This window comes from Clarias gariepinus, chromosome 24 (genome assembly GCF_024256425.1).
Source record: "Clarias gariepinus isolate MV-2021 ecotype Netherlands chromosome 24, CGAR_prim_01v2, whole genome shotgun sequence".
NCBI lineage: Eukaryota > Metazoa > Chordata > Actinopteri > Siluriformes > Clariidae > Clarias > Clarias gariepinus.
Window position 1 is genome coordinate 24,156,148 of NC_071123.1, and position 27,026 is coordinate 24,183,173.

Here is a 27,026-nt window from a genome sequence, read left to right on the forward strand (position 1 = left end):
AAAGTCTTAAAATGTGCTCTTTGTAAAAATAGATCATATGATATTACTGTAGAATACACAGTTTCATAATCGTAAGGTTTGTATATAAAGAAAATGTATTATCAATTTCAGTTTTTTTTTTTCAAGTTGAGTTTTTTTATTTTGGTATCTACTCAATTGTCAAAACTATAATTTGATCCTTTTCATGGCTTTTATCTGGGGATCATTATAAGAGTAGAATAAAAATCTACATAAACATTAGTAATTAAGTTATTTAAATTAATAGTACTGTAGCTTTGCATGATTACGCACACACACATCATCAAATTACTATTATGGCATTTAAAAATTTATTTTTGTACACAAGAATGTAGGTGAAGCCACAAAGCCTAATGAAAAAACAGATTCACTTTCACCATATTTCCCTTCTCAGACACCTTAAAACCTGGCCATAGAATTCAGTATTGACGGTCCGTTCCCTGGAGACAACTGTACAATCCCGCCAATGTCAAAAAAAGATGATGGTCAAGCTTGTGGACCTGCCTTGTATTTCTCAGTTGTGGAGATGACATGCTCTTCCACTGTGAAGACTGTTGTTCCATCTCAGCATCGCATCCATACACCCAAGTTTTGTCACTGGTGATGATCCTCGACATGAAGGACGGGTCATCCTCGGAACTCTGCTGCTCTTGGCAGACTTCACCACAATGTTTCTTCTGCTCCTGGGTCAGCAGCCTGGGGACAAACTCAGCAGCGACACAGCGCATGTTCAGATCACACGTGAGGATCACCTGGAGTGGACTGTTCTGTATGACACACCGACAACGACAGAAATGTTGTGGATTGTTCTCCAACAAACATCATGTACAAGCTCCAAATGGTTTCAACATTTTCAGGGGTTGAGCTCTTTGAAGGTCTTCCATGATCTCTGATGCTCTTTTGCTCTTGAAGCTCCTGTGCCACTAAAAACACTGTCGATTATTGCAACATCGTCGTAAATTTGCTGAATCATGTCAAACGTCTCTGTGTCAGATGCATCCAGTTTCACACAGAATTTCAAGTTTGCTCTTTGTCCTATCTTGTTGTCCATTATGAAAGAGCAGACATGGTAACGCACGTGGTCAGAATAGCACAAGTTGCTCAGCTCCAGATGTACAAGACCATGTCTTTTTGCACACTGACTTATGAAGGTCGGTGCTCCCTGTGAGTGAGTTACCTGTTGGCGTGTTACAGAACTCGCCTCGAAACGTTTTGATAGCACCTTGTACGAACAAAACCTGAAGAACTATAATGCCTAAATAAGAACCTACAGAGCTATAACTATAATTATAATAATAATCTGAAGAACTACAGAAGTCTAGCGCTATAAGAACAACCTAAGCAACGTACGAAGAATCTATAAAGATCTAAAAACCTATATCTATAAGAACCTGAAGAAGTACAGAGCTCTAGAACTATGGAAGAACCCGTGAAGCTACACAAGTCTAAAGAACTCCAGTGCTATATGACAGACCTATTGAGCTCTAGAACAATAAGAACCTGAAGAACTACAGGAATCAAAAGCTATGAGCAGAACATACCGAAGTCTGGAGCTACAAGAAGAATCTGAAAAAGCACTAGAAGTAGAGCTCTAGAACTATAGGATGAACAGATTTTAAAAGCTATGAGCGCAACATACAGACGTCCAGAGTTATAAGTGACAACCTTTAAGAAGAAGAACCTGAAGGACTATAGAGCTATAGGAAGGACCAACAGAGAACTGTAATAAGAAGGACTAGAACTCTAGAACTATAAGAAAAGCATACAGAACTACAGAACCTTATGGAGCTGTGGACCAACTGCTCTGGATGATGTACAGAACGCACCATAGTAGTAAGGAACTACTGAACAACAGCCTAGAACCAGAGAAGAACACATGAACAAGAACGCAACACACAGGACTACTGGATCATAAAAAACTCACATGCATCACACAACAAAACCAAGAAGCTATTAATAGACAAACCAGTCAGGGCTAATGAGCAATACATGAGATCAATTAGCTGCCATAGTAACATGCTTACATAAACAGGAAACAATTACCATATAAGGAAAGGAATGGTTAAGTCTGCATACGAAACGAAATGGATCGGTCAGGGGCAGAATCGGACTAGATGTGCCGGAGTGAGAATTTACATTTTTGCATACAGAAGGATACACAGCGATATAAAAGCAGCGCAGACTGTATTTGTGTGTGTGTGTGTGTGTGTACGCTCGCTTTTCATGTTATTAGCCTTTTCTGTTCACAAGTCAGCTATCTTTCCGTCCTAGCAAGGATTTTCTTAAAGGGTAAGGATCATGAAAAAAAAAGGAATTATTTCCTTTTTATGTGTGCACACACACACACACACACACACACGCACACACAGGGTTCTTATTATCATCTTCTAGGGTTAAACTCTTAAGAAAATTTATGCTAAGGACTAAGGTTTAAGATTTTATATTAAAGTTTTTGTAAGTCAGGTGAGCTAACACTCATGATTAAGGATTAAGTACTTAAACTAAGAATAGAAACTAAACACTAAGGACTAACAGGAGGGTCGAGTGTCCTAGGATAAGTACTTATGTACTGCATTAAGGAGTTATGTTGTGTACTTGGGAGCTAATAGCTAGAGACATTAAAGATTATAGACTTAGCCTAAGAACCAGAGACTTACATTAAGGACTAAAGATTACACCAAAGACTATAGACTTACACTAAGAACTACACACACCATATCTTTACCATCTATATTTTTAGATTTTATACTTCTCAGTTTACAATTACGCTTTATTTTTTATACATTTCTATTTTTGTTGTATTTTATATGTAACGTTTGTAAATCTGTACATACCATCCATATATACCGTAGACATTTGTACACACCATACATTTTTATTTTTAATGTATTTAAATTTATTTTTAAAAATTATATCTACGTTTATCGAGTTTAATTGTATTCTTCTAGTGCAAATGTCCTTTTTTTGTAGTGAAATCTTTCTATTCTCTTCTATTCTGTCTTTACATTTTAGGTCACGGACAGTCATACAAGCCTTTAACTGTGTATGGTTGTGTACGTGACAAACACTATTTGAATTGGAAACATTAGGACTAATGGCTTTAACTAAGAAAGAAAATTGCAACAGCTAAAAATTAAACTAAGAACTAAAGACGTAAATAAAGGACTAAAGATTAACATTAAGGACTAAATATTACATTAAAAACTATTGACTTACATTAAGAGCTAAAAATCTTTGATCTTAAACTAATAACTAATAACTTACGCTAGGACTAAAGACTTACACTAAAAACTAAAGGAAAATTTACACTAACAACTAAAAATTAAACTAAAAACTATGGACTTACATTAAAAAATAAAGACTTACACTAATGCCTAAATATTAAACTAAGAACTAAAGACTTACTTTAAGAATTAAGAACTTATATTAAGACGTACACTAAGGACCTAAAATTACATTAGAGATTATAAACTTGTGCTAGGAAATAAAGACTTATACTAAGTGTATCAGACTCAGATTAAAGACTATGGCCTTACACTACAAAATGATACAGACACTAAGATTTTTGGATTACACTAAGGACTAAAGACTTACACTTAATAATAAAAAATATAATTATAATTATGATTATATTATAAAATCATCATAATTGAACTTACTGAGTGTTAGTTACTGTAAAACTGCTCCTGGGAATTCTATAGCTTGCACGTGTTTGTGGAATGTAGCACATCACAGTTTTATTCAATTATAATGAATTGAAATTATAATGAGTGTGTTAGTGCAGGAGAACCCCAAACACCAGCACTCAGACTGATCTCAGGTCCGATCAGAGAAACGTATAGCAGAAACCTCCTGCTGAGAGATGAGTCAGAGAGAGGAAACCCCTCAGAATGTTAACACACACACACACACACACATAAATTCATATTCAGCTCATGCACATTCGTTCATCTCTCAACTTCAAACTAGAAGGCAAATGTAAAAACTGCAAAATACACACATCTAAATTACTTTCAGCTCTTCTCTCCAACAGGGAAAGCTGCTCCTGCTCACGATGCTCAACACTCTGCAGTTAGAGATTCTAATCCCATCCACTTTTGATCAAATTCATCGAATGTCCTCTTGCAGTTGGCTATCTGTCCTTTCTGTCTGAGGGCTGAAAAAAAAATCTGGTGCTCATACAAATCAAGGACTGGGCCGCACGACACCGCTCCAGCTAATCAGGATCACGGTATGTTTTTGCTCAGGTTTTATATGTATATTAATATTCGTCAGCTAGCCTACTTGTTCCTGTCGTGCCTTGGCAATGTGCATCTAGTGTGGGGCGGAGCTTCTGAAGGAGCACCAAATAAAGGGTGAATTATTTGTTTGTCTCCTTGGGGTTAAATATCTTTAAAATCTTTCTCTAACATCGCCGACTTCATGTTTTGCTTTCTAAAAAACCTTAATGACAATGTAATAGGTGATGCCGGCAAATTAAATTTGTGTTAAATAAGCCGAAGAATTTACATTCGTTTGATTTGCGTTCAAGCTCACACGAATTGGAAACGACGAATAACAAAGTGTCAGTTACTGTTTTTATTGAAACTAAATTAAACGACAGAGAACCCAAATTAACAATTAACAGAGACCAGTTTGCATGTGAAGGGCCCGGGTTCGAGTCCCCGCCGACAACCATCCACTGGGATTGCAGGGCACCCTGAGTGCCAGTCCCAAGCTCGGATAAAGATGTGAGGGTTGCGTCATAAATGGCATCCGTGGGTACAAATCTGAAAATAAAGTGCGGGTTTGGGAATGCATTGTGGCGACCCCTAATGTTCAGTGATAGAACAATAACAACAAACGCGCGGTAGCTACTGACTCAGGCTAACAGTTTAGCTAGCTAGCAGCTGTCTTTCCATAAACACTTTCCTTTCCATAAACATTTCTGTCAAATACGTTAATATATTATTGTTTGTTCGGTTTTGACATTGAGAAACGTTAACCTTAGACCACATGTGAACTCAACAGAGCCAGAACTATTTAACCAGGTGTGACTAGCACAAGCCGGCGTTGGTTATGGAACGTCTTCATAAACACAATGACATACGTTTAAGGAGGTATAGGGGAATAACGCAGATCCACCGGATGATTTTAAATGAACACATTTCATCAACATGGTGTAAGGGAAACCATGCAATACTATTGCAATTATTTTAAAGGCACAGGCCCAGGAAATGTATACACACCCCTGGAACAAAACAAACAAATAACCCAACGAGATCCAATAAACAGCAGAAATGTTGCAGCTAATGTGGTGCTGCATTTGAATTATGAAAATCCCTTAAATCAATGCCACTTTTGGACCTTTCCCTTAGAAAGTAAAGATGTTAAATATGGTCTAGATGGGCAACATTTTAAAGAATGCTTCCATGAAAAGATGGAAAAGATGCAGATGTACCACCTCGATGACAAGCAAAATACGCTTTTGCTCAGAGAATGTGTGTGTGGTTGCATCTCTATCTCGTGATCCTTAATCACGTCTCGCTGCACGTGAGCGTGTCCCAGAATCCGTGCGATGATGATGATGATGATGATGATGATGATGATGATACAACAAAACCATTAATCGGCACCGAACACACAGAACGTGCTTCACTCACTTGTTTTTTTTTTTTTCGTGGGGGGGGGGGGGGGGGGTCTTGAATGGTAGATTAACATTAACATCTCCGTGACATGTCATGTATCGTAGCGAACGTAACGACACGGTTATGACACCCATGACATGCGCATAGACCGAACGGACAAGGGGGGACCAGAGAGGTGAAGGTGGTGGTGGTGGAGGGGGTATTGAAGGGTGTGTGTGGGGGGGGGAGGGGGGGGGTGTATATGTGTGTGTGTGTGTGGTTATGGATGGGTGTGTGTGTGGGGGGGGGTGCTCCTTTGCTCCGTTTGGTTCTCATAGGATCAGACCGTCGTCGTGTGAGCAGCATCCTTTGGACAGGCTGTTCTGCAGCAGGACGAGGCACGTGTGCGCCGCTGTCCATGGTGCTGCTGCAACGACTTGAGCTCGAGCTGGATGATTTATTCATTTATTTGTTTATTTTTGTAATAAATAAATAAATAAATAAATAAATAATGCCAATTTTTAAGGCCCTTGAAAAATAAATAAAAAAATCTACCTTGGTGTATTTTATGCATGTGTGTGTGTACGTGTGTGTGTGTGTGCGTGTGTGTGTGTGTGTGTGTGTGTGAAATACAGAATTGCCGTACCTCTTTGCATGAAGTCATCTTAAAACCCAAGCACCTATGAGGTCATTATTTTGCACACACACACACACACACACACATGCACGCGCTACGTCTAGCTCCTTGCTGATAAGATCACGCACTGTGGCTCGTGCATAAGCACACACACACGCGCACACACACACAAATCAATTCTTAAAAGAATCAGAAAACAGCTGAAGTTGCACCACTGGTTACATTCTTCTTCTTTCTTTGCATTCTCTCTCTCTCTCTCTCTCTCTTTTTTTACCTCTCATCCACTGGAGCACCTGCTTTGGGCTCCATTTGCTGATGGGGTCCATCACGAGAGCCATCGCCACCGGAGCGCCAATCATCAAAGCCGAACATCAAAGCTGAGCGACGGTTAATCCGAGCGGCACGTGCGCTTCCATTGGACAGGTGAGCGAGGCGCGCGCGACTGGAGCATGGCCGAGGGACGCATCCTGTGGAAGGACTGCAACGGAGAGAGAGAGAGAGAGAGAGAGAGAGTCCCTAACCCCGCCCCTTCCATCACTTCTTCTAACATCCCCGGTCTCTCGCCCCGCCCCCCTCTCGCGCGTTCTTGCGCTAGGCTGTCACGTGACACCACCGGTTCGGCTCGGTTATATTCCCGAGATATAAAACTGCGTAACGGCTCCAACCACAAGGTTGCCAGATTGACCCAGATGTTTCAGGACTATTTCAATTTTCTCCTTCTGCTCCTAAAACAGGTATGAGTTATCCGGGCCGGGACTCTACCAGACTTCTGGTGTGTGTGTGTGTGGTATCTGGCACCAATGCATGAGCACCATTTACATTTGGCAGACCTACATTTTTTATTCCATTATACATCTGAGCAAGGGGCTTTGCTCAAAGGCCCAACAGTGGCAACTTGGTGGTCGTGGGCTTTGAACCTGAGACCTTCTGAAGTTCTGAGATGACAAGAAAAGTCCTGAATTCTTTTTTGTAATGTGAAGGCAACCCCATATATAGGCCAAGCTGTGATCCGGTGTGTGTTTCTACACCTTTCCATCTGAGACAGCTTTAACACTTTTTTGCTACACTAGCTCTTCTGTGGGATCGGACCACACCGGCCAGCCTTGGCTGTTCCCAAGTGCATCAGTGATGATTGGAAGCCCATGACCCTGACACCGGGTCACATGGTGCCCTTCCTCAAAGCACTTTTAGTACATACACTGCAGACCAAAAACACCTCACCAAAACGTCCTGCCGTTTTGGAGATGCTCTGACCCAGATATCTGTCCATTACCGTCTGGCCCTGGGCAAAGTCACTCAGGTCCTTACGCTTGCTCATAAAGCACACAATAGCTAAAGCAAAGTAACAAAGCAAACAAATGAATCCCACCAGGCTCAACATGCTATGGTTTAATAACATAATGTAAAAACAGTAGGAATTAAAAGAAACATTATTATCACAGCACAAATAAATATTTTACTCACCTTTTATAGATTAATCAATGATTTTGATGATACAAAAAGATAATAATAATTTAAAAAGAAGAAAGAAATGAAGACAAAGACTTGAAATCATCATTGGGTGTAATATTCGGACCAGGTGATGTAATGTTTATGAATAATCTAAACTTAAAGTAATCATGAAGTATAATAAACATGTGAAGGTCATTAAAACATTCCTGTGTAGATGCACACATAGAAATGTAAACAGCATGTTGAAGAAAGAAAAGAAAAAGGGATAAAAAGAATAAGTACAAATAAAGAGAAAAATAAATAAAAAAGAATGTAGAAAGAAAAAATATACAAAAAATGCAATAAAAATAGAAAAAAACAGGAAAAAATTAATTAACTACTTTTTTTGTGAAGAAACATACAAAAAGTAAAGGAATCCATTTACAAAGAATACATACATGCAAATAAACAAGAAAGAAAAAAATTTACTATATGGGGAAAAACTTAAACAAAGAATAAAGAAAAAAAGAATTAAAAAGTAACAAACAAAAAAACAAACAGGTGGAACTAATGAAACCAATAAAAAAGATTCCGAAGAGGGCAGAAGGAATACTTTTTATTATCAATGAATAAATATGTGTAAATGAACAAAAGAAAGTAAAAAGACAAAAGAAAGAAAAAAGGAAAGAATCTACAAAGGACCACAAAAACAATCAAAGAATAAAGAAAGAAAAAAGAATAAAGAAAGAAATAAACAAAGTAACAGGCAATAAAACCCCAACCAAACTATAATTTAGAGACACATGATTAAGAAAAGCAAGAAAATATAAATAACAGAACCAAAATACTGTATAAATACCAGCGAAAAGTAAACATGAGAAGTAATTAAAATGAAATAATAAATCAATTAAAAACACAAATACCATCAAGCAAACAAAAGTAAGAGTGAACGAAAGAAAGAAAGAACGAAAGAGAGAGAGAGAGAGAGAGAGAGAGGCTCTGACAGTGTACAGGTGTGTACTGATCAGGTAGATAATAAATAAAACCAGAGCAGATGAAGAGCGAACAGTGTGGATCGGGAACAGATCCCAACATTCCCAGTGTTCGGCTAAACAGGAGTTAATGGAGATGATGGAGTTCAGTGGTGTGGGAGGAGCTTAATCAGATACCGGAAATTGGCCTGTGAATATCCTGGTGTTGTGTTTTTGTAATCCCCATGCAATCTGGCAACCCTGAAAAACAACTGAGCACGAGACACTCAATGTCACACTGTATACTCATCCCCCCCCCCCACACACACACACACACACTCACTCTCTTTCTCTCTCTCACTCACACACACACACACACACACACACACAGTTCATTACTTAGTGCACTTTTCATTTTCTTCTGAATGCTCCCTAACCCCTAATAAAAAGAAGTGCATTCTGGGTAAACTAGAGGTCTGAAGGGTTTTACTATCGACTGCTCTCTCTGTCTCTGTCTCTCTGTCTCTGTCTCTCTCTGTCTCTCTGTCTTTCAGCATCTCTCAGGGCTTTTTTGGCATCCCTCGCTGGTGACGTCACTGGTGCCAAACGGCCCGAGCCAATGGTGAGAGAGGAGGTGAATGTCAGAGCGGGTCACCTTTAAGAGAGAGACAGAGAGATTAGACTGGGATTTGTCCAAGGAATGTGGCGTGCACGCGCATCCCCATCTGCTCTGTGTGTGTGTGTGTGTGTGTGTAAGATTTCATGCTGCAGGGGTAAAAAGCCTGTTTAGATGCCCACTGAGTGGTTACAAGAGTGTGAAGTAGCCTCTGGCACAATCTCTCTCTTACACACACACACACACACACACACACTATTATTACTGCAGAACGATGCGCGCGCGCGCACACACACACACATGCACGCTCATGATTGATTCACCTGCACTCTCCTCTGTGTGTGTGTGTATATGCGTGTGTCACCCCCCCCCCCACCTGATGGTGACGTAAGTCACACGTCATGACATCACAGACGAGCCTCCAGACACGTACCTGTGCCACACAGCCTTAATGGAGTGCAGATGTGAAGTGATCATCATGTCACACCACTGGACGTGTGTGTGTGTGTGTGTTTGTGCATGCATAGTGCAAAAGTTTTGCAGTGTGTGTCTGTGTGTGTGTGTGTGTCAGAAAGACAAAAATGACATTGCCAGTGTGACATAACCTGCAGTTCCGATCATTACCACTAGGAGTCAGTAATAAACACATATATAACAGGACACAAGATCACTGCACACAGTTCCATCCAAAGTGCTATAAAATACCTGTAAGTTCAAAGATAATTTCTGTTTAAGGTCGACTCAAAATTTAGCCAACTATTAACCCATTTAAAATTTACACTTTAGTATTAGTATTATTTTTAGCATTAGTAGATTATTTTAAAGTAGATTATTAAACCCCACACATAACTGTTCATAACATCACTTTTACTCCACATTTAGATTTTACTGATGGTGCAGATTAAACTTCAGCCAGAGAACACAGACAGATCTGCATGATGCTGTGACAAAATCCGGCTAAACAGATAGACAGATAGATTTTTGTTCTGGTTTCAGGTCCTCCAATGTCTGGAAAATAAAGATAAAAATTATTATATCCTTTAACTTTGACTTATTTCTTAAACCTGATGTCTTTTAAGTTGATTTTTTTTAAATATTCTTGTCTTTTTATGTCTCACTTTAAAATGAATTCTTATTTAATTCTAATCTAATCTACTTTGTTTAAAAAAGAAGACTTATTATTTAGAGTTTTACATTTTTTAAACTATTTAGATGCACGTGTGTGTGTATGTTTTCACAGCTCATATCTGAAAGACAAGAATGTTAGATACTGTATATACGTGATAATCAGCAGCGCAGGACACACTTTATGACCCTTGTAACTGGTTAAGAAGAACCAGCGTGTGATTTGTTTGTATAACACTGAGATGCTCATGATTGTCTGTAAAAGTGTAATTTAATTGGAAACTTACACAAGTGATAAAAATAAACATCAGCACATCGTGATTTATGAAAATAAGACGAAGTTATTGCTGTGAAAAATGATAGAAAAGTTTACATTTTATTTATATAGATTATTATTATTTTTGTATTTTTATTTTTACAATTCAAATATTTATCTACTTTGCTGTGCAAAGGACTTTCCTACTGTAGGTCTTAGACACATTCAAATAACTACTGTTGAGCACAGATGCCTTTAGCAAATAAAACCTACTATAAAAATACTTTATATATCAATGAAGCCCAGGAAACATGGCATAAAGAAAAAAAAAAGTTTTTGGTGTGACGATGCTTTGAGCACTGTTTAGTTTCAGGCACAATTTGTGTAGTTTTATATATATATATATATATATAAAGCTAGTAAGTTTTACTCAGCATCCCGCTGAACCACACACACACACACACACACACACACACACACACATAGTTCTTCTGAGGACTTTGACTTTTGCACATGATTCTGCTCTGTTTTTTTTCTAGTTTTTTTTTTGTCTAAAAAGTTGTCTCTTATACAGTATAATGTGCTGCTTTCTATTTGTAGCGACTATTTTCATTGTTTAAATCCATGGTGATGAAAAACGCTGTGCCCGGTTGGAATTGAACGCATATTCCATGATACATAGAAAAATAAAATAATTTATTGAGTCCATTTGAGAAAATAAAAATCCAAAATTCAAAGTTGTTCAAAACACAAAATATCAAAATGGCAAAATGGTTGTAACACAATTTTACATACAAAGTTTAGCATAAAACTTAAAATTTCAAGTTGGAATACTGATGTTTAAAAATCTGATTTTTTTTGCACTGACTCAATAAAGTCATGAAATAATATTAAAAAGTAATAATAACAAACTTTGTACTAAAAACACAGGGTTTCTAAGACTTTTCTACAGTACTGTAGTATCTATATACAGCTAATAATTCCACACTAATGCCACAATCAGAGCCCAACATTCACGCTGAAAGTGTGAACTTACTGCTGTCTTGTCACCTCTGAGATTTTTTTTATAACAACAGAAAAGAAAAAAAAAACCTAGTTCCCACTGCTAATGATCTGTGTGTTTAGGATTTAGGCTCCTGTTGGTATGAGATGCGCAGCATAGGTGTACTAAAGTGTGAAGTAGGCGGGGCCGAACAGGTGCTCAAGTATTTGACGCTGCTCTGGCTCTGGCCGGAGTGCAGCTCGTCCCCCTGAGCGGGCACGTTCCTGTCAGACACGTTCAGATTGCCGCAGATTCCCGGCACCACGCTGGCGCTAAGCGTGCACGAGCCACAGCGTGCCAGGCTGTCCTGCATGTGCTGCCGATAGACCTCCATCAGCTGCGTCTCCAGGAAGCCGTTCAGCATGGAGTTGGTGAGCCTTTGCTCCTTCCCCAGGCTTCTCATGCTCTCTATGACCAGGTAGCCTTCGTCTTGTTCGCCATGGTCCTCCACCAGCTCTCCGGGCTCCATCGAGGTCTGCAGGAAGGCGAGATCCTCAGAGTTCAGCAGAGGACCTTGGGATTGTGGAGTCGGGTTCAGAGGACCCACGGTGCCTCCTGCTAGCTGCAGGTCTGGGTAAGCTTTGTAGAAGCTCGGGCAGGAGAGCTCCAGGCCCCAGAGATCCTCGACACTGGTGAGGCTGCTAGCGGGGATTGGGAGAGCCATACTGGGGAGTGAGGTCAGGCGAGGTCTGGGTTTCTCAGGGCTTTCGGTACGATTAACTGGATGAGATAAAGGAAAGCAATTTAGTCACGGATCTAGGACTAAGAGCTAATAAAAACATAAAGACTTTGATGTGTGTGTTCTTATTAACAGGATGTGTATGGGATGGCAAGGTGTTCACACACCAGAATGTTGCTCCAACCTCGAATCAACACCTTCTGACGAATCAGGACACGGATTTAGACAAGTGTCTGCCATTATTCACATAACAGGATGAATCCTATTTTTAAATAACGAGTTCCTTCTGAATCAGGATCAGCTGATTTCCTGTAGTCAACTCCACACTGGTGCACTTCCTCTTTTTTAAGAATGTATCTTAAGTTATAAACAACTTCTCACCTCCTGTCTACATTTCTGATACAACGCTTCACTAGTAGCAGGTTATTACTGACACGCAGTTACTATGAAACACAAAAATGGATTTCTCAGAGTTCTGACCTCGCAGTGGGCGGGGCGTCCTGGGTGACCTTGAGCTCAGGTGAGTCGCCGCCGCTGCAGCTTCTGCTGGAGGAACAGTGTGTGAGAGTGTGTGCGGCAGTGTGTTCTGCCTGGAGAGGGCTGAGTGATCAGGGTCCTCGGTGTAGTTCAGGACGTGGAGGAACGCTTCACCAAGCATGATGATGATCTACACACACACACACACACATTTGGATTATTATTATTTTTTTTTTTAGCAAAATTTAACATGTTCAGACTAAATAGGAAATTTTATTATTCTTATATTTTTGTTTATTGATGAGAAATATTATGTAAATGTTCCTTTCATGATATTTCCTCCTGCCAAAGCATATTTTTGTGTGTTGGCTGGGAAAGAAAACCTTTTAAGTGTCTCAACATATATCATTTTGTCGGACCGAAATCCGTGTTTAATGTGAAGTCTCCACTTCCTCATCGAAACCCTGCAACGATTACAGTTATGTGTTTAAGATGAAATTTGTTGCAGTTAAACGGTCACTTATCATAACGCTGCTTTAATGACAAGATTGGAGTGCATTCGCACAAAAAAGAAACAAGAAAGGAGATAATAATAGAAACACTTAAACCACTGAGGGAGAACCTCATCTGATTTCTGAAGAAGGCAGAAGTGACTCTTGATAGTGTGCGATTGTGTGATATTGGTGATGACTTGCGTTCATTTGCATAAGGAGACTCACAGGCTTTGTGTGACAGAACAGCCAAAGAACCAAACCAGCTAATAATAATAATAATAATGATAATAATAATAATAAATATGGATATGAATATTGTAAAATATTAATAACAATAAAGGGATTCATTTGTCTAATGTGTCTGACGGTACCTATTAATCAGTAATTGCACCACTAGCGCCATCTGTGTTTGCTTGTTTCTTTGTTTCATTTTTAGACCAGACTAAACAAAGAGCCGTTAACTGCAAACCCGTTAAAGATCAAATCGAATGCAATCATGGAACTGCTCATGCAGAAGACAAGAATCCTATCGAAGCACAGTATTACTTAAACAAAAGAGTAAAGAAAGTCCAATCTGGACAATGAAGATCCAGATCCAGAAATCCAGGCATAAACATCTAATAAGTGTGGTTTTAATGCAGGTTAAATCTAATCATAAAGGCATAATCCAATCAAAGGATTAGGGGTAATTAATGCAGAATCCAATATACAGTTTTTAAGCAGAATCCAATCTAAGTATAAAGTTCTAAAGCAAAGTTCAATCTAAATACAGATTGTAAAGCAGAATCCAACTTAATTAGAGTTTTAAAGTGTCATCCAATCTAAGGATGAAGGTCTTATAGCAGTTCTTATGAATACAGTTTTAAAGAATAGCTGCTTTTCCAATCCAATCTAAACAGTTTTAAAAGCAAAATCCAATTTACCTCTAAAATTCTTGAGAATAAACAATGAGGTTATTAATGCAGAATCCACTCTGAGTACTGTTTTGAAGTCGAATCCAACTTAAGGATAAATTTCTTAAAGTAGAATCTAATCAATATACATTTTTTTAACGAGAATCCAATCTGAATACAAATTTTAAAGTGGAATCCAATCTATATACAGTGTTTAAGCAGAATTCAATCTGTATATTTTTTTAAGCAGAATCCAACCTAATGATAAAGTTCTTAAAGCAGAATGTAATCTAAATACAGAAATAAAATCCAATCCAAAGATAAAGTTTTGATAGCATGAATACAGTTTTTAAAGTAGAATTTAATCTAAGCACGGTTTACTAAATACATTAAAAGAATAAAGTTTTCAAAGTTCAACCCATGCATGGTGCGTAAAATAGAAGATCCAATCCAGTTACACACGTTTTCTAATCAAACTTTGACTTAAATCCAAAGCAAAAGTTTGAAGAGAAAAAGAAAGAAATAAGAGAGAGAGAAACATACCAGCGTGCTTGAATTAACTTGTCCTTCTTTTTGCCACTAAAGCCAAATAAAAACAGCAAGAACAATTTCTTATTTAATCTCTATTGTGCTTAATTCACTTCATCAGTTATTCCGTGTCTCCATCCATCCTTCAGTGTATAAACTGTCCCTGTTTCTGCCCTTCACAAGTTATGAGCCCTCTGTTCCTCCTGTGCACAAATATAAACTTAAGCAGGGTGTCAGATTAACACTTCTCAGCTTAAAGCAGTATATACAAAGAGGAAGTGGAGACACACACACACACACACACACACACACACACAAATTGACTATTAGCCAGTTCTACATAAAGCAGAACTGAAAACGAAGGCCTTTCTCACACCAGCCCATATGAAAATCACCCGCTGAGATATGCAGTTAAAAAAGTACAAAAAAATGTAATTTGCTTTATTTAAGCGTTATTCCTAAAAGAAAAACTAAAAAAAAAAAAAAGTTTAAATTAGTTTAAGGAACTTCAAATACAATACTGTACACTAGTTCAACTGCAAAGTGCTTTTACTCAATGAAAGAACATTGTGACTTTGTGTTTTCCATCAGTGGTTGTTCAGTTTAGAGATCTCAAATTAGGAAGTGGGAATTTGATGTTCAAGTTTCTGTGCTAATGACAGAAAGCTTGTAAGGTCAAATATCTTGCAGAAAGGTGTTCTGAGGCCCTTAAAACTCTGATGGGCCTGGATTCTGCTTTGAAGCCCTTAGTTTGGATTAAAAGGCACAGACACACTGGTCTAGTGGTTCGCAGTGTCACCTCGCAGCTAGAGGGTTTGGTGTTTGAATTTGACCAAACCGCCCGGCTGTATATGTCAAGTTCTCCCCATGCGTGGTGAGTTTCCTACCTGTACTCTGGTTTCCACCTACAGTCCATTGACATTGATGGTTCCAGTTTGTTTCTGGTGTATGATTAGGTGAGTGTGTGCCTGTGGGTTGCCAGGGCTTTGGGTTCCTAGCAATATGGGATTAATGGAAGGAGATTGGACTAGGAGAAGTTCTACTATAACAGCTCTTTACTAATCACCTTTTGCTTTGACATCTTGATGTCTGGATTGGTTTAACAAACTTATAATCAGACTGAGTTTGACATTAACAGTTTTTAAATTTACTTCGATTATGATTCAACAACTTTATGCTTAAAAAGAAATTCTGCTTTAAAAGCTTTATGATTGGACTGGATTCTCTATGTTAAGGTTTGGCTTTGCTGTACTAACTATACAGTATGCTCGGCTTGGGTTCTGCCTGATCACTTCTACACTTGATTTTCTTCTTCAAAAGCTTTGCATTTTAATGGCTTTGGATTAAATTCTACATTAACATCTGTGCAATTAGACTGAATTTTATGTAAACAGCATTATACCTGAATTTTAGGCTGATTTTATTGGATAGTTGCTGCTTTAACAGCTGTACGTTTTGATTAGATTCTGCTTTAACCCCTCTGTGTGCTTAAACTGGATTCTGTTTTGAAAGCTCTACTCTTGGATTGAACTTTGCTTGGCCAGATCTACCACTGGATTGGATTGTGCCTTAACATCTCTGTGTTTTAAATGGATTCAGGTTTAATAGCTATATGTCAAAGTTGGATTTTGAAAGGTCTATATTTGGATTGGATTCTGTTTCAACAACTCTGTGCTCGGATTTGATTCTTATTTAACTTTTTTACCCCTCGGATTGTATTCTTCTTTAACAATTCAATTAATCAATCAATTAATTAATTAAACATTTATATAGCATTTATTTACAACTTTAAGTAACATTGGTTACATCTTTACATAACGAATAGAGAAGACATACTGTATATACATTTATAAAGAAACCACTGGTTTGCTGCAGAGTGTAATTCACCCAACACTGCTTATGTTTAACTTTGCTGTTGAATGTTGTGCTTGAATAAAGACTGTTTGTGCTTGTGGAATCTGGTTCTTGGAAAAGCTTTAACAACCATCATTGGATTGGATTCTGCTTCAACAACTCTGTGCTTGGATTGCTGATGTAATTACTAAACACTGGAACAGTTGAAAAACAGTTGAAAGATAAATTGTATTGAAAATACACTTAAAAGATAGTTGCATGTTGCTAGTATTTTGCTTATACTAGACGTATGCCTCAATTGTATGCCATTAGAATTAAATTAGAATTAAAATGTTTAGATTAAGATCGGGTTCTCTTTTGTTTAGATTAGATTCTGCTTGGGCAGCATGGTGGTGTAGTGGTTAGCACAGTCGCCGTGCACCTCCTTGTTTGGGTTTGAGTCCCGTCTCTGTGTGCATGGAGTCTGCATGTTCTCCCTGTGTTGGTAGGTTTCCTCTGGGTACTCCTGTTTTCTTCCCACAGTCCAAAGACATGTAGGTTAGGATAAATAGCTTTCACATAATGTGTGAATGAGTGTGTGTGTATGCATGTGTGCCCTGCGATGGATTGGCACCTTGTCCAGGGCGTGCGCTGCCTTGTGCCCCAAGTCTCCTGTGAGAGGCTCCAGGCCCCCCGCAAACCTAAATACAGGACAAAGTGGTATAGATAAAGAGTGAGTGAGAGTGGATTCTGCTTTAAGGGCTCTACACTGGATTGGGTTCTGCCTTAACAGCTGTGTGCTTTGACTGGATTCAGATTAACTAGGTCTATGCTTGGATTTAATTCCATTCTAACCGCACTGTGCTTGGAGTGGATTCTGCTGTAACAGGTCTATACTTTAATTTGGAGTCTGATTCAACAGCTGGATGGTTGGATTGGATTAACTGCTCTACACTTTAATTGAATTCTGATATAACAGCTGGATGCCTAGATTGGATTCTGCTTCAATACTTGGATGCTTGAATTGCTTTTAATCAGTAACCGTAAATGATCTGTTTTACTATGGTTTATATTATTTCTTTTAATTTTGCCATGCCATGCCTTTTAATCATTGTAAAGCACTTTGGACTACCTGGTTGTAGTAAAATTTGCTATATAAAAAAATTGACATTGACATTTAACAGCTCTAACTTGAATTGGATTCTGATGTAAAAGTTGGATGCTTGGATTGAATTTTACTCAAACTATACTCTACACCTTGATTTAACAGCTATATGGTTGAATTAGATTCTGCTTTAACAGCTTTACACTTGGATTGGATTTTGATATAACAGCTGTATGGTTGGATTGGTTTCTTCTTAAACGATTGAATGATTAAATTTATATAGGATTTGGATTTCACAGCTGGATGGCTAAATAGTTGAATTAGAGTCATCTTCAACAGTTCAGCACTCGGGTTGGATTCTGAATTAGCAGACTCTTAGATTTTATTTTATTTTAGGCATAGATTCAATTCTGTTTTAACAATCTTTTAGGCTGGATTTAGCTTTGCCTAAATTGGCAGAAATCAAAAAGAGCGTTTTACTTTCGTCACACTTTAGTCTTTTCAGCTTTCTCACTTCCTCGTATGTACAATCTGCTCAAACTGGTAAGCTTCAACTTTCATACTATTAACCCCATGAACACAGTGATATACACCAATGAGGCATTTTTAGTATAGTGCTTATGCTCACAATGTGACAAAGTGGCTGCCATATTAATTGAGATTAAATAAAATTTTTACATGCAAACAAGTAGCACAGCTGATAAAACCACTGGTTTAGCACATTATTAAAACCAGGAAGGATAGTGCTGAACCTTCATCTTTCTGGAAGAAATGAGTTCAGAAAACCAAAAAATCATGAATGGGGATGACATACACTTGGTGAAGTTACAGTATGTCGTAAACAATGAAAAGTAGAAGTCAGAGCTGAGTTTAATAGTTAAAGTATGAGCATTTCCAAACACACAATGTGATAAAAACTCTAAACAGTTGTGTGGCCATAAGAAAACCACATGTTAGTCCAAGTAATCAAGACCAACATTATTTAACATTCCAGATTTTTTAAAATGTATTTTTGTATTAAATGCCATTATATAACTGTACTAGCCATCTCACTGTAACAACTGCGGACATTCAGTTATATTTCTTTTAAGGTCAGAAAACTTTACTATTTGCAAGAGTCAGAGTTTATGTAAGCTATACTAACTTTCTTTAAATAATTCAATTACTTTTAAAATAGTTTAAAAAAACTTTGACCAAATAGAGTTTGTGAGGAAACTTTTTTACCTTCTTCTCCCATACAGCTTATCCTGTACAAGGTGACTTTGGGCACAAGGCAGCGTAGACCCTGCACGGGCTGCCAACCCATCTCATGACACACACACTCTGGGCAATTTTGGAACACCAATCATTATTAAACTGTGGAAGGAACCCGGAGTACCCCCCCCCCAAAAAAAACAAAAAACAAAAAAAACCCACCAAGCATGGGGAGAACATGCCAACTGTACACACATTCGAACCCTTGACCCTGGAGATGCAAAGCCACAACACTAACCACTTCGTCACCATGGGAACACTCACTTACCGCCTACACACCCTTTTGGGTGCCTATCTCAAAAGATTTAGTGCACAATGTGAGGGACACCCTGGATGCCAATCTATCCACACATACACACACTACTGGCAGTTTGGGCACGCAGATTATCCTAATCTTGCATGTCTCTGGGGCACCTGGGGGAAACCTTCTAAGCACAGGGAGAACATAGACTCCACACGCACACATACCCTGAGGCCAGAATCAAACCTGGACCCTGGAGGTGCGAGGCGATGGTGCTAAACCAGGAAGCCACTGCGCCACCTTGGGGATGTAATTCTTAAAAACTCGGATCGTTAACGACGGGTGTGAAAATAGTAGACGACTAGCCTATAGATAGGTCTCATATTGATCTTGCGCAATATTTTATCTCACTGTTTTAGTATGTAAATACTGAGCTCATGTCGTTGGCATGGCGACAAGCATTAGATTAGACCTTCTGTTTGGAATGAACTTTTTTGTTCGCTTTTTAGCAATAATGTGTATACTAGTCCATTAAAAGTTACTGCAACTTTGCATTTTTTATATTAATTCATTATTAATAACAATAGTTGACACGTGACTGGAAGAGGGTTAATCAGAGCGCGCGTGCGGTGGGTGAAACGCGTCAGGATTTCGCGCCTAAACCGCGTTCGGAGTTCAGAATGGTTCTTTTTTGCGGCGCGCACCGGCGGCCGCTGACTGGTCGATCCAGGTGTCAGTCACTGCTTGTCCCCGCCCCTTCACCCTCCCCATTCAACCACTGGCTCTAATGTAGCCCAGCTTCACTGTTTACTACAGAATTAGTGCTTAGCGGACGGACAGTCTTTCCCCTGCTCTGTCAACTCCGAGTCTCTATACATATATAAATATATATTTAGAAATTAAAAAGATTATAAATATATTTAGGTAACATTTCATTTTTTTTGCATAAAGAAGGAAAAAATATATCAAAAAAAAAAAAAAAAAGCTCAACATGCCCAAGAGAAAGGTATGTAGAAAAGCCGAGCACGGCATGCGGATACACTTTTGCCCTTATAGATCAGTTAGACAGTGAGGCGTCTTTAGAAAAAAATATTTATAGAAATCTCCTTCGGACTTTTCTAGAATCTGAGTGTTTAGACTGATTCGGCTCGCCGTGGTTCGGTCACGGACATGGAGCGGGTTCGGTGTCTCGGGCATTGCTGTTCTCTCGGTGGGCAGGAGTCAGGCAGCTCCATGCGCGCACTCGCGCCTGTGTGTGTGTGTGTGTGAGAAGGGGAGATTGTGTGTGTGTGTGTGTGTAGCCGCAGCAGCCATGCTGTAACGCTAACGCTACACTTCCCCTGGTTTTTTTTTTCGAAGACGCGACGACAAACAGGCGAGTTTTAAACGCTCCAGGGCGCCAACCAGCCTCGAAAGGGCGCGAAAAAATCCCCCGAGGCCTCCGCTTTAGGTCTGGGGTGTTAGTGTGGGGAAAGGGCGCTTCCGCGGGGTGATTTTAATCCGTTTTCTTTGTTCACCCGGAGAACACGGAGAGGGTGTCATGGCGCCTTCTTGCCACCAGATGGCTCTAGAGAGACCGCGCACCCCCGCCCCTCCCCCTTCTTCTCTTTTATATACACAAGATTTTAAAGTATATTCCATGTGCATATATATGTTATATACACTTTGTATATATTTTACTTATTATTATTATTATTACATGTGATAAAACTGTAGCAAAAAAGATATTTGTGAAAAAAAATTATTTAGGGCGATGTAAGTTAAAGTAATAGAACAAGATTTTTGGAGGGAATTTTTGTCTGTCCGTCTGTTTGTCTCTCTGTCTGTCCATGCATCACGTAAAAACTACTTAACGAATTTCAATAAGTGTATTTGGCCGAACTTAGGTAACACATAGGCTTTGTTTCATCGCAATCTGCCCACTAGTCCCCGACTTACAAACATTTGAGTTACAAACATTCACCGATAGGAACAGACCTCATATTGCGAACATTTGTAGATGCGAGTGTGAGATGCGAACAAAACATGGAAGTAGCTCACGTGTCTGTCGGACATTGTCACAGTTGTAACACTCGGATTAAACAATCAATCAGAGATTGCACAATTTGTGGGGCTTTTATCTCGAGTGCCGGTTTTAATAAAAACCAAAGAACAAGAAAGACAAACAAACGGACAATAAACTAATCCCAAACGTGTCCAGCATACAATGTTCATACAACATATATCGTGTTCTGTTCCAAGAGCTCGTTCCTAAGTCCAACAAACGTTGTCAAGGTTTTAGGATACTAACAAAATGCACACAATTGCATGTTGTGCAAGGCATGTTGTGCACCATGGGTCCATAGAATGTTAGCAAGAAGAAAAGGGCGCCGCTCTTAGTTTGGTTTTTGAAGCAGCCGAATCATAAATTAAGGTTAAGTGAGGTTTAATGTCTATTCATTTCATATTTTACCTCAGTTACATTTCAAAATGTTTTGATTTGTTTTTATATGCAAAAATAGAATTATACTGTTGGAAATTGATAATATTGGTAATATATTTGGGTAGCTGGAACGGATTATCTGCATTTACATTATTTAGTCTGGGACAATGCGTTTCGCTTTAAGAACTCGCCTCCAGGACGACTTAAATTCATATGCTGAGGTTCCACTGACTGTTGTTTAATGTACTTTTGTAGTATCAACATCAACACCCACACACATCCCTTACATTATAAACAAACCCAAACATGACCTACTGGTCTTTCTTTTTTTGTGCTTAGGGAACTGATGGAGAGGTCAAGGAGGAGGTAATAAAATCTTTTTGTTTTTTTAGTATTGCTAAAATTTTAAAGTAATATTTGCTGTCTCTTAACGTTTCCAGTTTGTTGTCTCTAAGATTGTTTGCATTGAGGTGGAAGATTACTTTGTGTATATGTGTTTGCATTAACAGCCTCAGAGAAGGTCTGCCAGGTTATCAGCAGTAAGTACCTCTTTTGTTTCCACCCTACACACTACCAGTCAGTGACAGAACTATAAAACCACACTCGGAAATGTGAGCATACATGTTAAAGCACTCGACTGTTGATGCAAAGTGCTTTTGGAAAACTTTATCTCCGCTTTATCTCTGGCATTGGAGACTCCTTCCATAAACGTTAGCAATAAAAACGTACAGCCTGTGGCTTCGAGCAAACCCCATCCTGTCATTAGTGAAGTAGAAGTTAGTTTAGATCCGCCAACATGGCATAAGATAAAATCTGTCATTTACAGTCACTGTTTGAATCAATGCTAGAATCAGAACTGAGTAGGACTGTGGGGGAGGGGGGGGGGGTCAGGATGTTAATTTAGACTTCAGATCAGATGAAACTTGAGTTTTACAAATGGGGGAAAATTGATGATTTATAATGGCTTTTTAAATCACCTCCAAAATTGATTTTTAAATTGTAATATTTTATATCATTCATACTGTGCATGTTTCGATCTGAGGTGGGAAAAATGTTGCTATTTCTCTATAATTCTACAGGTGGCACCGTCCAAACTGGTCACATATATACATACACGCAGTACCAGTCAAGAGTTTGGGCTTATTTTCTACATTCTAGAACATTTTTTTTTTTTTTTTTTTTTTTTAAAATTATGAAATAACACATATGGCATTAAGTAATTAATTAACAACAACAAGAAGTCAGTTGTTATTCTAAGATGTGAAGATTTACATTTACATTTGGGCATTTGGCAGACGCTCTTATCCAGAGCGACTTACATTTTTAAAATTTCATTAAACATCTGAGCAGTTGAGGGCCTTGCTCAAGGGCCTAACAATGGCAACCTGGTGGTTGTGGGGTTTGAACCTGGAATCTTCCGAACCATAGTCCAATGTTGGGGTAAGAACTGTATTGTGTCGGGCACGTTTGTAAAACCCGTCAAGCTCCATGATGAAACTGTGTCTCATGAAGACCTTCTCAGGAAAGCAGGACCAAAACTGAGCTCTGCTGCAGAGGAGAAGTTCTTTTAGAGTCACCAGCCTCAGAAATCACCAATTAACAACCAGCACCTCAGATTAGAGCCGTTATGAAGCTTTACAGAGCAGAAGTAGCAGATATACATCTCAATATCAACTGTTCAAATAAGATTATTATATGTTTTGGATAAACGCCTTCAGTAGAAAGAAATAAAAATCAGGAATGACCATGCCGTTAGAAGGGATGTACTAACTTTTAATCGGCCGTGTGTGGATGGATACATAGATAAATAAAATTGGATACAGAATTGCAATACAAATCAAATCGACCGCCTAGGTATGGGGATATTGTAATTGATTGATGGGTCATGTAATTGATTCAGTACCCCAGGCTGGAATGTTGGATCTGTAACCACACATTGTGTTAAATGAATAAACATTTTTTGTTGTTGGTGTTACCCTTAGAAACCAACCCCTCCTAAACCTGAACCCAAACCCAAGAAAACACCTAAGGTACGATTAAAGTCTTTTATTAATCTTTATTAATCCCAAAGTTAAATGTTATGGTTGCAACAAATACAGAACAAAAATAATGTAACAGAAAAATTTAAACTATGAATAAATATAAAAAGAATAGAAAAAACGTGTTACGATGGACGGGAGCTACTGCAACAGGCTGCCACTAGTGCGGCGCCAGAGCTCTACATGAGACTCGGGCTTCAACCCAAATCCTGCTTCATTTATGCGCACAGTTCTGTCTCAGTACTGTCAGTACTGATTAATTCTTATTTTTACGTTGTTTCTGTTGGTTCTTTTAATGTCAAGAAAATTAAAGACCACAGTATATTTTTCTCTGTTTATCTCTGTCTGACCTTTTCAGAAAGAGAAGGACGTAAATGACAAAAATGAGGACAAAAAGACAAAGGCGAAGAACGAGGAGACCAAGGAGGAGAACCAGTCGGAAAATGGAGTGACCAAGACTAACGAGGTACACACACACACACACACACACACACACACACACACACACACACACACACACACACAGTCTATTTACTTTTAAACACCACATTGACTATATTCATATTTATAAAATGTGTTTAACATCACTGCAGAAGTAATAGAACGAGCAAGATCCTGGACCTCACATGCAGCTGCTCACCTGTTCAGTTTGAAAAAAAGAGGAAAAAAAATCCCAGATGATGAATATTTAAACATTTTGGTATTTTTCTCAATAGGGGATATAAATGACACTTCGGTACAACAGGTTCATAGACAAACTCCACCCACGCTGGTTGCTTGACGTCATTCTACAGATTATAGAAATTTGAGACAGTTACATTTAATAGTGTTAAACTCATAATATGTGCTGAGGTCTTGACTTGTTGCAAATGTTTTAGCAAATCAGTAAGATTTATTGTTTGTGTGAAGTAGAATAAGTTTTTAAATCAGCGTTACAGGCTGAGTAAACCCGACGACAAGAAAGTCTCCGCATTATGAGAAAACTCAATTCATTTAGACAAAATAAAAGTAAGGCTCTAGGCTAATAATCCTAAGCGATTAAACAGGGTATGTAAAATGTAAACATTTATGGAAGATCAGTTTTGATTCTGGTTGTTAGTTGTTTTTTTTTTCTCAAATTTTTGAACAAATCTATAAAGTAAGGAAATCAAGTGGGAAAGTTTACTCTTCCTGCTGGTGAAGGAAATAAAGGGGATACTAGCTTAAAAAATAAATGAAAAAAAAAAGAATACGTAACTTCTTCATCTGGAAGCTTGTGATCAAGAACGTTGGTGAGTTTGGCGCAGTTTGAATGTTGGAGCTGAAAGGAAGGTTAAGGACTGAGGGAGAGACATTAATTTGTTATGTAATGTATATTCCTGAAAATTCAAACAGGCCTTAGCTAACGAGCTGGGTTTGAGGTAAGGGGTGAATATGTAACAGTGTGTAATGCTTTTCATTTAAGACGTGTTGTTTAGCCCCAGTGTGCGGAGCGACGTGGACGGATCATGAAAAATCAATTAAGAAAAATCATTGAGGTTTCAAAGCCTCGAACCAGGAGAGGGGCGCAGAAAATGATTTATTGACCGAAATGCCAATTTGATGAAGGTTGAATTTCTGAAAATTGGGCTTCTTGACTCAAAGCCCTGCCGTGATTGGTGCAGGTGCTGCGGTCTGACCTGTGATTGGTTGGTTTCTGTCGCCATGCAGGTTGAGAAGACTCCGGAGGCAGAGCCGGAGCCAGAGAAGGTGGAGACTAAGGCCGAGTAGCATCCCAGCCATCCATCCATTTTTCTTCTTTCTTTCCCCATCACTCCGACCTTTATTCCTCCCCCCTCCCTCTTCCCTCGCTTTCTTTCCTCTGTTCCTGCAGCCCCAGATGGACCCCTCTCTTCACAAATCATCACCAGAGGAATATTTTTATCAACTATTTTGTAAATACCGGTTCAGGTTTTTAGCACAAAAACGCAAATGCGATTGAAGGGGGTTTTCAGACAGGGTTCTTCTTCTATGTTTGTCCTTAACACGAGCGGTGCGCAAAGGCACTGCTTCAGTTTTGTCTTTGCTTTTATCATAAATTTTTTTGTTTGATTTGTGATTTTATTTAGTTTTAATGGACGGTTCTTGTATCTCAAGGTGTTGATGCATTGCTGGCTGTGTGTGTGTGTGTGTGTGTCTGAGAGTGATTTTTGTTTTTGAAGTTTTTGCCCAGTTTGCTGTTTATTTTTTTTTTTTTTCTTTTAGAAAAAAAAACAATTGCTAAGTCTAGATGTTAGCTTCCCATGGTTTGGGATGAATCCCAACACTAAAACGATGCGATGAAAAAGTAAATCTGGTAAACTCTGATTGTTTTGGGTGTGGGTGAAAATTGCATGTTTGCAGGTGTTTTCTTTTCCCTTTTTGGAATTTAAGGGGTTTTAAAAAAAGAAATCATATGTTTTGTGAAGTTTTTTTAAACACTGAATTTATTTGTGGAAAAAAAAATAGTGTGCCCTGAATCTCACTCAATAAAACCATCATTGGAGTTTTCCCTCAAGAAAGTTTTTCAGTATTTTACCTTTTAAGGAGGCTTGACAATAAATTAGTGTGGAACTTGCCCTCCATGATTACCTTGAGGGATTGCGGTAACATCAGACAAGACAATGCAGCAAGACAAGACTTTTTAGAACAGCAGCCATATTTATAAGTGGAATCAATTAAAAGCATTAAATTCTTACAGATTTCTGTCTGTCAGATTGTACATGATGGCAAACTGATCTAATCATCAAAAAGGTTTTGTATCTAATGATCAGAAAGGTTTAATTCTACCTACGGACACAAAGCTCTGCCCTTAAAACTTCAACTACAGTGGCTTGCAAAAGTATTCGGCCCTCTTTTCCACGTTTTGTTACATTACAGCCACATTGGTTGATAAAAGGCCAATACAAAGTGGTGTACACTTGAGAAGTGGAACGAAAATCATACATGATTCCAAACATTTTTTACAAATAAATAACTGCAAAGTGGGGTGTGTGTAATTATTCAGCCCCCATTGGTCTGAGTGCCCGGTATCACTGCTCTCTTTTCCAAAATTCTTGAAAGAGCTGTTTATAACCAAATGTCTCTTTATCTCTCACAGAACAACCTTAATGATCCCAACAGTCAGTTGCCCATAGACGTTGCCTGATGAGTGTTAATGACTAAATAGAGTGCACCTGTGTGTAAACTAATGTCAGTACAAATACAGCTGCTCTGTAAAGGCCTCAGAGGTTGTCTAAGAGAATATTGGGAGCAACAACACCATGATGTCCAAAGAACACACCAGACAGGTCAGGGATAAAGTTATTGAGAAATTTAAAGCAGGCTTAGGCTACAAAAAGATTTCCAAAGCCTTGAGCATC

The 27,026-nt window shown here is 38.6% G+C and overlaps 3 protein-coding genes across 3 annotated transcripts in view; 1 reads left to right on the forward strand and 2 right to left on the reverse strand.

Annotated features, from left to right (window-relative positions):
* The window catches only part of si:ch211-26b3.4 (connector enhancer of kinase suppressor of ras 2), a 40,006-nt gene extending 33,293 nt beyond the window's left edge, over positions 1-6,713 (reverse strand). The window contains exon 1 of the mRNA XM_053485580.1: positions 6,536-6,713. Within this exon, the coding sequence (XP_053341555.1) occupies positions 6,536-6,620 (85 nt within the window). The 5' untranslated portion in view covers positions 6,621-6,713. The remainder of the gene's footprint in view (positions 1-6,535) is intronic.
* A 3,956-nt stretch (positions 6,714-10,669) lies between these two features.
* On the reverse strand, positions 10,670-15,014 carry si:dkey-237j10.2 (uncharacterized protein LOC568721 homolog). Its single transcript, XM_053484862.1, has 3 exons — positions 14,789-15,014; positions 12,862-13,048; positions 10,670-12,422 (listed from the first exon to the last, which is right to left on the reverse strand). The coding sequence occupies exons 2-3, from the start codon at positions 13,037-13,039 to the stop codon at positions 11,782-11,784; spliced, it is 819 nt and encodes a 272-aa protein (XP_053340837.1). The 5' UTR covers positions 13,040-13,048; positions 14,789-15,014; the 3' UTR covers positions 10,670-11,781.
* Positions 15,015-20,005: 4,991 nt separating this feature from the next.
* On the forward strand, positions 20,006-26,186 carry hmgn7 (high mobility group nucleosomal binding domain 7). Its single transcript, XM_053484857.1, has 6 exons — positions 20,006-20,212; positions 21,968-21,994; positions 22,138-22,167; positions 23,611-23,658; positions 24,026-24,133; positions 25,357-26,186. The coding sequence occupies exons 1-6, from the start codon at positions 20,198-20,200 to the stop codon at positions 25,414-25,416; spliced, it is 288 nt and encodes a 95-aa protein (XP_053340832.1). The 5' UTR covers positions 20,006-20,197; the 3' UTR covers positions 25,417-26,186.
* The last annotated feature ends 840 nt before the right edge of the window (positions 26,187-27,026 follow it).

What these genes read in the sequence shown, in the direction of transcription:
- si:dkey-237j10.2 (XM_053484862.1), bottom strand. Translation starts at nt 13,039, where the DNA reads ATGCTTGGTGAAGCGTTCCTCCACGTCCTGAACTACACCGAGGACCCT. An exon ending in GACGCCCCGCCCACTGCGAG is followed by an intron (nt 12,423 to 12,861) that starts GTCAGAACTCTG and finishes TATCTCATCCAG; the next exon opens with TTAATCGTACCGAAAGCCCT.
- hmgn7 (XM_053484857.1), top strand. An exon ending in AACCCAAGAAAACACCTAAG is followed by an intron (nt 23,659 to 24,025) that starts GTACGATTAAAG and finishes TGACCTTTTCAG; the next exon opens with AAAGAGAAGGACGTAAATGA. An exon ending in GAGTGACCAAGACTAACGAG is followed by an intron (nt 24,134 to 25,356) that starts GTACACACACAC and finishes GTCGCCATGCAG; the next exon opens with GTTGAGAAGACTCCGGAGGC.